This window comes from Aegilops tauschii, chromosome 2, assembly GCF_002575655.3.
Source record: "Aegilops tauschii subsp. strangulata cultivar AL8/78 chromosome 2, Aet v6.0, whole genome shotgun sequence".
Classification (NCBI taxonomy): domain Eukaryota; kingdom Viridiplantae; phylum Streptophyta; class Magnoliopsida; order Poales; family Poaceae; genus Aegilops; species Aegilops tauschii.
Window position 1 is genome coordinate 116,091,112 of NC_053036.3, and position 10,140 is coordinate 116,101,251.

At 43.0% G+C, this 10,140-nt stretch overlaps 2 protein-coding genes across 5 annotated transcripts; one reads left to right on the forward strand and one right to left on the reverse strand.

Moving 5' to 3' along the window:
- Nucleotides 1–188: 188 nt before the first annotated feature.
- LOC109761070 (putative MYST-like histone acetyltransferase 1) lies at nucleotides 189–6,033 on the forward strand. The gene is made up of 9 exons (XM_020319862.4): nucleotides 189–656; nucleotides 1,063–1,151; nucleotides 1,431–1,490; nucleotides 1,741–1,953; nucleotides 3,131–3,199; nucleotides 4,043–4,204; nucleotides 4,419–4,512; nucleotides 4,632–4,774; nucleotides 5,601–6,033. The coding sequence occupies exons 1-9, from the start codon at nucleotides 374–376 to the stop codon at nucleotides 5,802–5,804; spliced, it is 1,317 nt and encodes a 438-aa protein (XP_020175451.1). The 5' UTR covers nucleotides 189–373; the 3' UTR covers nucleotides 5,805–6,033.
- A 1,222-nt stretch (nucleotides 6,034–7,255) lies between these two features.
- On the reverse strand, nucleotides 7,256–9,844 carry LOC109761075 (B3 domain-containing protein Os06g0194400-like). Of its 4 annotated transcripts, none has more exons than XM_073509546.1 (6): nucleotides 9,650–9,844; nucleotides 9,456–9,568; nucleotides 9,190–9,340; nucleotides 8,888–9,094; nucleotides 8,460–8,540; nucleotides 7,256–7,704 (listed from the first exon to the last, which is right to left on the reverse strand). In XM_073509546.1, the coding sequence occupies exons 1-5, from the start codon at nucleotides 9,776–9,778 to the stop codon at nucleotides 8,493–8,495; spliced, it is 648 nt and encodes a 215-aa protein (XP_073365647.1). In that variant the 5' UTR covers nucleotides 9,779–9,844; the 3' UTR covers nucleotides 7,256–7,704; nucleotides 8,460–8,492. The 4 variants fall into 4 exon arrangements, with proteins under 4 accessions (XP_073365647.1, XP_073365650.1, XP_073365649.1 ...); XM_073509549.1 differs by having other exon boundaries at nucleotides 8,460–8,551; XM_073509548.1 differs by lacking the exon at nucleotides 7,256–7,704 and adding an exon at nucleotides 8,124–8,287.
- Between the last annotated feature and the right edge of the window lie 296 nt (nucleotides 9,845–10,140).

Genomic DNA, 10,140 nt, shown 5'->3' on the forward strand with positions numbered 1-10,140 from the left:
AATAAAGAAAGTAGGAAAGACACATATACGATGTTAGCGTTGGAAAGCTACATCGTTACTGGGCCGGCCTACTACTGGCTCCCTGCAGGCTTTCTTCCGTCTCGCGTCAAGCGAAACATAGACTCCCGGTGCACGGGCGGCGCGGTTTTTCTATTTGAACTTCGGGCGGCCTGAGCCCTGGGGCTTTCGCGAGAGGTGACATATGGCAGTACCCCCGGTACCGGCACACGCAACTCTTACATGCGGGTCCCACTGTCAGTAACAAATCATCTCGATCCATCCAAGCAGCAAGAGGATATACCCAAGACGGCCCAGGCCCAACCGCCCAACCCCGCCCGAACTGCCCTCACTCCCGATCCTCTCCGACGACGAGATGGGCTCGATGGAGCTGTCCACCGCGCCGGAGAACGGCACCGCGGCGGCCGCCGCGGCGTGCAACGGCGGGGCCGCCCCGGCGAACGGAGGGGTCGAGAGGAGGCTGAGATCCTCAGCCGCGTCCGCGTCCTGGGCGGCGCATCTGCCGCTGGAAGTGGGGACGCGCGTGATGTGCCGGTGGCGCGACCAGAAGCCCCACCCCGTCAAGGTCATCGAGCGCCGGAAGTCCGCCGCCTCCTCCTCCCCCGCCGACTACGAGTACTACGTCCATTACACCGAGTGTGAGCAGCCTACCCACCCCGCCCCATCTGGTCGCTTCGGTTCTAGGGTTAGGTCTATGGCGCTTCAGGTTGGGGAATCTTGGATTTAGCGTTTAATCGAGTTTATTGGCTGTGTGATCCGAGGGGGTTCTGGTGATGAATTGATCTCCAGGCTTGATTTAGTGTTGGGTGGGGGTGGTCGTTCTCCTGGTCAAATTTTGTAGTACAATCATACATTTCTACCGTGTTTTAAGTTGAAATGGAAACATAACACCTCCTAGTAGGCTAATATTTGTGGTTTGTTCTATTGAGGGCTCACGGAATGGCGCCAGTGCAGAAATGAGTTAACTTAAGTGTGATCTGGCTTGTTTTAGTTCATTGACTTATCCATGTTTATTGATTGTGTTTAAATGTTCTGAATTTGCAGTTAACAGGAGGTTGGATGAGTGGGTTAAACTTGAGCAACTTGATCTTGATACCGTCGAGGCTGATGTTGACGAGAAGGTAGACGATAAGGTAAGATAAATGAGTGCAGTTCAGTCGTGGTGCTCAGTGTTCTACTCCCTCCGTAAGGAAATATAAGAGCGTTTAGATCACTAAAGTAGTGGTCTAAACGCTCTTATTTCTTTACGGAGGGAGTACATGTTAATGATATATGGACCACCTTAACACGAGATCCTTGACTGCATTGTTAAGTTGCTGTCTACTTGTCCGAGATAATATTTTTCCTGAACCAACATTAGCTATTGTTTGTGTGAAAAGAATACTCATATGAATCGTTGCACATTTGTCCAGGCAACAAGTTTGAAGATGACACGACACCAGAAACGTAAAATCGACGAAACACACGTGGAGGTATGCAATGGACTGTTAAGACTGGATGATTTTATTCCTTTACCTGTCAAATACTTATGTGTACATTTATTTTTGAAAGTGGTATCCCAGGCTTTGGTTTGCTCTTTGTTGGATTTTCTAACATATTTGGAGAAATGCTTTGAATACACACAAAATTATATTCCTTGATTGTCTCATACTGGAATTATTTACTCTCTCTAATCAATGGGCTGAAACTAATCTCTCACTTGTATCTCCATTACTCTTGCAGCAAGGTCACGAGGAGCTTGATGCTGCTAGTTTGCGGGAGCATGAGGAGTTCACAAAGGTGAAAAATATAGCGAAGATAGAACTTGGGAAATATGAGATAGATACCTGGTATTTCTCTCCTTTCCCACCAGAGTACAATGACTCTGCGAAGCTGTTCTTCTGTGAGTTTTGCCTGAACTTCATGAAGCGCAAAGAACAGCTTCAGAGGCACATGGTGAGCTTGCACTTATATGAACTCCGTGTTTGTGAGATAGGCATCGTTAACTTGCTACTTTTTATTGTCTATCTTGTACTTGCGTGCTCCTATTGTGTTTATCTCGGCCCCATGTATCACGATTGTACATCTACCAGTACACACCACCGTTTTTGGTTAGATACAGTTTGCGTTTGGACATGGGAATCTTCTCACATTTCTGTAGGATTTCATGTGAAAGTTTCCAGGGTTCCAAACCGACTCCTATTTTTCACCCTTCTGGCAGTCCTTATCTCCAAGTGACTAAATTCAACGTGACTTTTTTCTACAAGGAACTGCATTAAGCAAGAAGCCAAGAACACAAACCCCCGTCTCCACCTCTTATATTTCTCAGTGTCAAAGGAAGGTCGCCTTTAGCAATCTGCAGTCATTGCCTGTTAGGGTGTGTTTGGATCCTAAGCAATTCTAGTGTTAGCTTTCTTAGCAAGGGCAACTGTTTGGTAAAATCAAAATAACTAACGTTGCTAATCCATCTACCCTGCGCGGGCTAGAAAAACCTTGCCCCAGCATTAGGGCCAATTTGGCTCTTCTCCATTGGCAAAAAATGAGCGGAAGAAAGAAATCAAGATAACTGCCACTGGAATTGTGCTTGACCATGGAGATTGCTAGCTGAACCAAATAGCTAGCTTTGCCCACATGGGCTGTAGGTTGAAAAGCCTTGGGTAGCTGGGCATGAACGGAAAACATACAAACACACCTTTACTATCATCACTCCCTCTCAGTCACAGCCTCACAGGTGCTATTTGGACGTTAGCATGGTCTCCAGAACATAACTTTGACAAGCAATTTGTACTATTATATATGGATAATTTATCACATAATTTATATATGGGTAACCTAAATATTTATCACTATATTATTTGTTAAAGTAGAGTTAATTTTGGCTGCATACATTCTAGGATGCACTTAATTCGTATTCTTACTGGAGGGAGTACTATATCATGACTCGGATGAACATTTATGATTTGTGCAACATATTCAGTTGCTCAGTTGATCCACAATGATGGTCTGATGCTTTCTTTTCAGTATTTTGTTTGCTGCACATGTGCACATAATTTCCATTTCAGCGGGTTCTGATTCCCTTGTAAATACCATAAACCCTAACCAGATTGTTTTGCCATCTCCTTTACTTCTGCAGAAGAAGTGTGATCTTAAGCATCCCCCGGGTGATGAAATCTACAGATGTGGAACTCTATCGATGTTTGAGGTAACAAAGTTTGAATGACACTTTGCTAGCTGGACATCCTTGCTTTTAACTTATGGTCTGCATTATGATATTCTGGTACTAGGAAAGGCTGATAGAGCTGCATATCTGCAGTTAGTTGCTTACAAAACTAGTACTGTAGAAACAGCTATATAACCTAGTTATCCCATTATAGGCAAAAATATCTTGAGTCTCGAGCAAGAAGAATAATAGAAATGCATTAGGACCGTCAGCAATTTCCTTTAGTTCTTCTGAAAACAAGACTGGCAGAATGGGTGGATGAGTTGTTTTGTTTTGGTCAATCATCACATATAAATTTTTTTAAATGATAGAAGATTACGTTGAAAGCCAGTGTCATTATCTAGAGATGCAAGCATTAACATGTTAATATTAATTGTTGAAGAATCAAATTCCGTCTTCATGCTTTATATAGAGATTAACTGATGGCAATGGCATATATGAAATATACAATCTATTTGCATCATATGTCTACCTGTTATTTCCTATGTGGAATGGCGTCTTGAGGAATTTTACGTTTGGATTGCTTCTTCCTCCAGGTAGGTTAGGACATCTACAATTTTATTTGACTGGTTTGACACTGACATTTGCATATCCAAAATGAGATGTTCTCTAAATGGATAATACTATAAAGGCAATGTATCTAAATATCTAATGCCATATGTTTCTTCAACTATTGATTTTATTATGTACATTCATTTATAATCTAAAAGAGAATGTACGCTATCTTGAATCCGCTTGATTCTTCTGTTTGAACTGAAGGCCTGTAATTTATCCCAATTCAGTTTTCCTAGCATAGTAACAATATAAATGCTTGCGCGATGGCAGGTTGATGGCAAGAAGAATAAGGTTTATGGGCAGAACCTTTGCTATCTGGCCAAGCTATTCCTTGATCACAAAACACTCTACTACGATGTGGATTTGTTCTTGTTCTATATCCTGTGTGAATGTGATGATCGGGGATGCCATATGGTGGGATATTTCTCCAAGGTAAAGTTTGTGGCGATTGTTAGTAGTTATGAATGTATGATACTTGGTTTAAACCAGTATTGTTATTATTTCCTAGTTCGATTGAATGTGAATTATATTGTTTGAAGCTGCTTCCATAATTTGTGTACAAAATGGGATTCACATTAGAGTAATGAATCATTTTATGCTACAGAGCAAATCGTCATGTTTGTTAAATTGGGTTTTATCTCTGCAGGAGAAGCACTCTGAGGAAGCTTATAATTTGGCCTGCATTCTCACTCTCCCTCCATACCAAAGAAAGGGTTACGGAAAGTTCCTGATTGCTTTCTGTAAGTCTGAACTTATGCTAGATTTGTCATCTCATTGTTAGCTTTTGATTTTCTGATGGACTAAACTGTTTCTCCACTCTAGCATTTTGTTCATAGTTGAATTTTCTTTATTATGACAGCTTATGAGCTTTCTAAAAAGGAAGGTAAAGTGGGAACACCGGAGCGTCCTCTCTCAGATCTTGGTCTGCTCAGTTATAGAGGCTATTGGACTAGAGTACTTCTGGAAATTCTGAAGAAACATAAGAGCAACATATCTATCAAGGTTAGTACATTTCCTTCTATCCTACTCCCTCCGTCCCATAATAGAAGAGCGTTTTTGACACTAGTCTTGTGTCAAAAACGCTCTTATATTATGGGACGGAGGGAGTACTTTGTTGCTTTAGTTTTTATTGAATCCCTTTTCAACAGCTGATCGAACTGTGATGCAATAGCCAACACCTTTTCCTTTTATTGACCCAAATACTGAATTTGATCTACTTAAAGCAATCTGTCTGCTATTGTTCCTTGATTTTGACTGACAGGAAAAACTAGGCCAAAGTGATATCCATTGTTTCTCGCTGAAATATTGGGAAACGATGGATAGATTCTCATGGAAAAAGTTACATTTTTGTGAAATTGTCCTTTTCTAATGATGATGCTTATGGACCTCACACTGCAAAAAACCACCCTGAACTCTTGGTTTTATATTTTCTGCCTAGAGACTTTACAGGTTGCCATTTAGGTTCCTACTGAAATATACAATAGTTTGATTCCCCAACCTTCATTATATCTTTTGAGTGCGCGCTGAATTTTTTTCTCCTCCATGGAGGGACATTGATGGATGTGTTTTGGCTCTTCGGCCAGTGCCCTACCTGTTCATCTTACCCCCAACTTTTGGATGTATGCAAATTAGAACATTTCATGATACAATAGAAAAATAAAAATCTGGACGTTGTTCTTCCTTTCCATGCGACCTGTTAAACAGTAGTATTTCTATAGCTGCATCCTTATGTCTTTGAATCCATATCTACTGCTACCGTCATTTTCTGCCATACTGTTCCTGGGTGCAGCCATAACTTTTGCTAACAAGCTGTCACACTTGCACGCAGGAGCTGAGCGACATGACGGCAATCAAAGCGGACGACATCTTGAGCACGCTGCAGAGCCTGGACCTGATCCAGTACCGGAAAGGGCAGCACGTCATCTGCGCAGACCCAAAGGTCCTCGACCGCCACCTCAAGGCCGCGGGGCGGGGGGGCCTCGACGTCGACGTGAGCAAGCTGATCTGGACACCGTACAAAGAGCAAGGCTAAGCAAAGCACATCTGCCATGCGGCCATGCCATGTCGAATTAGATAAGCTGACCAATCGAGTCGTGTATATTTTAGGAACTCCTTCCTTCCCCGTCCCTCGTGCAGTGACTCTACTAGTCTCTTTTTTCCGAACTGTGACTGTAGTGGTCTTGTGTAACATCAGATTGTTGCGTCTCTCTGCACATTGTTTGCCAAGCTTTCCTATTAATAACTATGTCACCTGTACTGTATTTGTGGTCTTCCTGCTCGTATAATTGGATGGAGAAGCAAGCAGCACATGCACACCTGTCACCCGCATTTTACATACTCCCTCCGCCTCGAATTACTTGCATAAATGGATAGAAACGGATGTATTTAGAAAATACATCTAGATACATTCATTTCCGCAACAAGTAATTCAGGATGGAGGGAGTAGAGGTGGGCATCTCTGCCCTATTCTATTACTACTACCTCTGTTTCTAAATATGTCTTTTTAGAGATTTTAATATTAGATCTCTTTCAATATAAACTATATACGGATGTGTATAGACGTATTTTAGAGTATAGATTCACTCTTTTAGCCCCGTATGTAGTTGATACTGGAATCTCTAAAAATATATTTGGAAACGGAGATTTTAAAGTGTAGATTCACTCATTTTGCTCTGTACGTATGTACGTAGTTCATATTGAAATATCTAAAAAGACTTATGTTTAGGAACGGATGGAGTACATGTTTTCACTTTTCAGTTGTACATTTTGGCACTAGCCAAGCCCTCAGCAGCACCATGCCTATGCATCAAAGGGTTGTAAGAAGAAAACGGGAGTTACAGAGCCCTTTTCTGTTGATGAATAATAGTAGCAGTGAGTAATAGAAACTACCTCTGCCCGGTTATAACTATTGCTCAAACGGATGTATTTAGATGCATTTCAGCATTTCAGTGCTAGATACTACTACATTGGTTTGAGCAACAGTTATTTCCGGACGGAGGGAGTAGTAGGCACTGGGGAGCCATCTCTGTTGAACTCGTAAACCTGCCGTGCCTCCTGTCTTGTAAGAGGTTGCTGCTCGGAAACCTGAATACTGAAATGGAGGGATAAAGAATCTTTCCGGCGAGCATTTCAATCTCAGCTTTGGGTTGCTGCCTTTCCAAGTTGGAAGGTCCTCCATGACTTTGCCTTGAGGAGAGACGAAATTTTCGTTTTCTCAACACAGGTCTGGGTTAGTTGCAGCAAACGAGTGTAATTGTGCAGATGTGGTGATAGTACTAGATTGCAAGCGGTCTTATGCATCATAAACTTTGCTGACTTCTTAACATTAGCGTAGCGTGTTACTCGTAGCTTTTTAGTTAGTATCACTTGCATGATGTTATATTTCATTCCCAGTTTTTTCTTCCCAAAATCGAGGTGTTACTGCACATTCTTGGCCCCTGCGTGATCCAGCCGACAAATTCGAATTTGAGAAACTAGCAGCGATTAGCCAATTACCAGCAATGCATTCACACGTTCCGTGTGCAGACAGATTCGTCAACAAGGAAACTGCTTAGGAGAGGGCCACAGAGAGGCAGCCACGCATTCTGGACCAATCGAAAGCTTGGAATCCTAGCAACTTTAGTAGCTCAACAGAAATAGGAGATCATTTTCTTGCTGAGCGATTAAACATACTAACAAACTAATTAGCGACCAAACAGGTGGAATTAACAGTCTCCAAGCAAATGCTGGAGAATCTGTAAATTCAGGAAGCTTGATCTTAGCCCCAGTCTTGCACCTTACTGCGCCATCTATTAAGGTCAGACACATTGCATTCAACATGACATTTTACCAGGCTCCGGTAAAACGTGACTGCTAGAGGATGTTACCCCTTTAGTTGTCAGATAGCGACTTCTTCGAAGATTATGTTGCGCTCCATGGATCCTTTGTTTGACCTGATGATCAATTGGTAAACAATCTTCATTCAGTTCAGACTGCACAAACGCCATTGCTCTCACTCACCCAACAATACTTACTGGTAGTGATCGGAAAACAAGCGCTAGCTGTTCTACTAAGAAATTCTCTGAAATTTTCAATGTGACAGGAGAACCAAAACATAAGATGTAGTGATAATTAGAACAGTGTCATCAACATGAGCAGTATATGGATAAGTCCATTATCATATTGTTTTCAGTTGTCCTCTAGATATGTTTGGATTTTGATTTTGATACAGTTACACCAACATGAGCAGTATATGGATAAATCCATTATCATAAGCTTCTGTGCACAGGCGCTAATTCATAACGGAATATTGGATAGCTTCACATGCCTATAGAGAAGTGGAAAAGGATTGAAAGTAATGATTCACAGTAGGTAGAGTATAGTCAGTTCTTTATAGAAGTCGACTGTTTAACCTCAAATATGATGTTTAACTGGAAATGGTTTAACTATTGTGCACATCAGCAAGAGAAGGATCATCTAGGGATAAAAGAAGGATAGTAAGCCAGAATTTCCTCTTCAAATCTACTATATAGTAAACTGTGCTGTTCAAAAACATGTTGGAAATTTAAATGCAGAAAAGAATCATTAAGTTTGGGGCACAAAGCCTCATAGTAGAAGGAATTGGTTATATAGCAGAAAAAAAAGGATTTAGTTTTTTGAAAACTTGAATTGTTGAGAACCAATGCAGAAAACCGTAAGAACAACTTACATGCTGTTGTCGCAATAGTTGAAGCTAAAGGAATCAACAATTGTCCTTTTCGTAGTAGGAATTTGCTCTAATTATGTAGACCTGCATCATCTCTGTAATAGAGGTTGCATTGTTAGTCATAGTAAATTAATATACATGGATCGTCCCTATCATTATGTCTTAATGATCCCTTTTTGTTCATTTGTAATTCCAGTTTCGGAAAGCAGTAACTCAATCAACATCACATCATTGTTTGACTGCACAGAAACATTGAACTTAAAACGTGAATAACACCAGTAACTCAGCAATCAATTTTTTTAGAAGCTTTAGAATCATATAATGCTCATTTTGAAGTCCATAAGAAATGACTTATCAACTCAAACCGCATGTGGTTTTAAGAGATACCTCGAGTTCCAAACATGGCTCTAGAACAACTTTTAGAATCTCACCTTAAACTTTGTCCTCTGGACTTGCTGGAACACCAAGCAATCACCATCAGCCAGCTTGTGACCGATGGCGAACAAGTTCCACCCAGAGCCGATGGCACCATGTTGCGCCATGTAAGGCATGGGAAACTCCCCATCCTCTTCATCCACCAGAAAGATCATCTCATCAAACCATGGGAGATAGCTCTTCTTGAATTGCTGCGGGATGGTCTGCAAGATATCCGACCAAATCAACATCGAGTAAGCCATTACCGTCTAGATGGGATGGAAATAATGCATCGTCAATTGTGGTCTTCTTGCTTTACCAGCAGGTGACCCGTGGCATAACTACGGGTCATGGGCTTGATGAAGGAGGGGTGAGCGGAGAACAGCTGGTTATTGAGCTCTTTGGCCTTGGTGAAGGCGTAGTCTCTAGCTTCGTCGGTCGCGTACACACGATCAGGTGGTAATCCCCTTCTATTAACATATGCCCCGTTGAAATTAAGCAAGATTTAGACTTGTATAAGTATCCATATTCCTATGCATCACAAATTTCGATGGGAGGAACAGTTTGGGCGAGACATGGGCGCACCTCGGGGCTTTCTTGTCGCGGTAATCGGGTTGCTTGGGGAGACTGGCGACGCGGCCGGACCGCCGGGTCGGGGGCGGCGGCGCGCGAAGATACCGCAGCTTCAGCTCCTTGGTCTGCGGCACGAGCAAATCAGACGGGGGAAGGAACCGGACAGCGAAGCGCCTCTTTTGTGAGGAAGGAGGGGTGGAACTGACCGGCATGGGCTTGACGGCGGCCTCGCGCACGGCGGCGGAGAGGCGGTGCAGGCGCAGCTCCTCCAGCTTCCGCTCATTCTCCTCCACCTGCCTCCTGCGCTGCTCCTCGTACGAGTTGGGTTCATCCATCGCGCTCCGGCTGCCGACGTTGGGGGGAGCGAGGTGGGGTGGGGTGGGGAGACGGGGCGATTGATTTTGGGGGTGGGTGGGTGGCGGCGGCGGCGTTCAAATTTTGAACAAAGGAGGAAGAGAAGGTCGTTGCGAAATTTATGCCGCGGAATTCTAACAGGCTTTAGCTTGGGCCGTTCGCGTTGTCTATGGCGGGCTTGTCGGGGCCTGGGGGTAACTAACTAACGATCTAACGATTACCACCAGTTGGCAGGCTTTGGTGATGGTCGCTTTTTTTTTTGCCTGAGAGCATGCCAGGTGATTCGTCCCTTCGCCATCACGTATCGCGTGCTGAGCGCTCCTTCCGGATTTTTATACTCCCT

Coding starts and splice junctions, on each gene's coding strand:
- LOC109761070 (XM_020319862.4), top strand. CDS start 374: ATGGGCTCGATGGAGCTGTCCACCGCGCCGGAGAACGGCACCGCGGCG. Junction 4,205..4,418: donor TGGTGGGATATTTCTCCAAG/GTAAAGTTTGTG, acceptor TTATCTCTGCAG/GAGAAGCACTCTGAGGAAGC. Junction 4,513..4,631: donor AAAGTTCCTGATTGCTTTCT/GTAAGTCTGAAC, acceptor TTATTATGACAG/CTTATGAGCTTTCTAAAAAG.
- LOC109761075 (XM_073509546.1), bottom strand. CDS start 9,778: ATGGATGAACCCAACTCGTACGAGGAGCAGCGCAGGAGGCAGGTGGAG. Junction 9,569..9,649: donor CCGCCGTCAAGCCCATGCCG/GTCAGTTCCACC, acceptor CTCGTGCCGCAG/ACCAAGGAGCTGAAGCTGCG. Junction 9,095..9,189: donor ATGCCACGGGTCACCTGCTG/GTAAAGCAAGAA, acceptor GATATCTTGCAG/ACCATCCCGCAGCAATTCAA.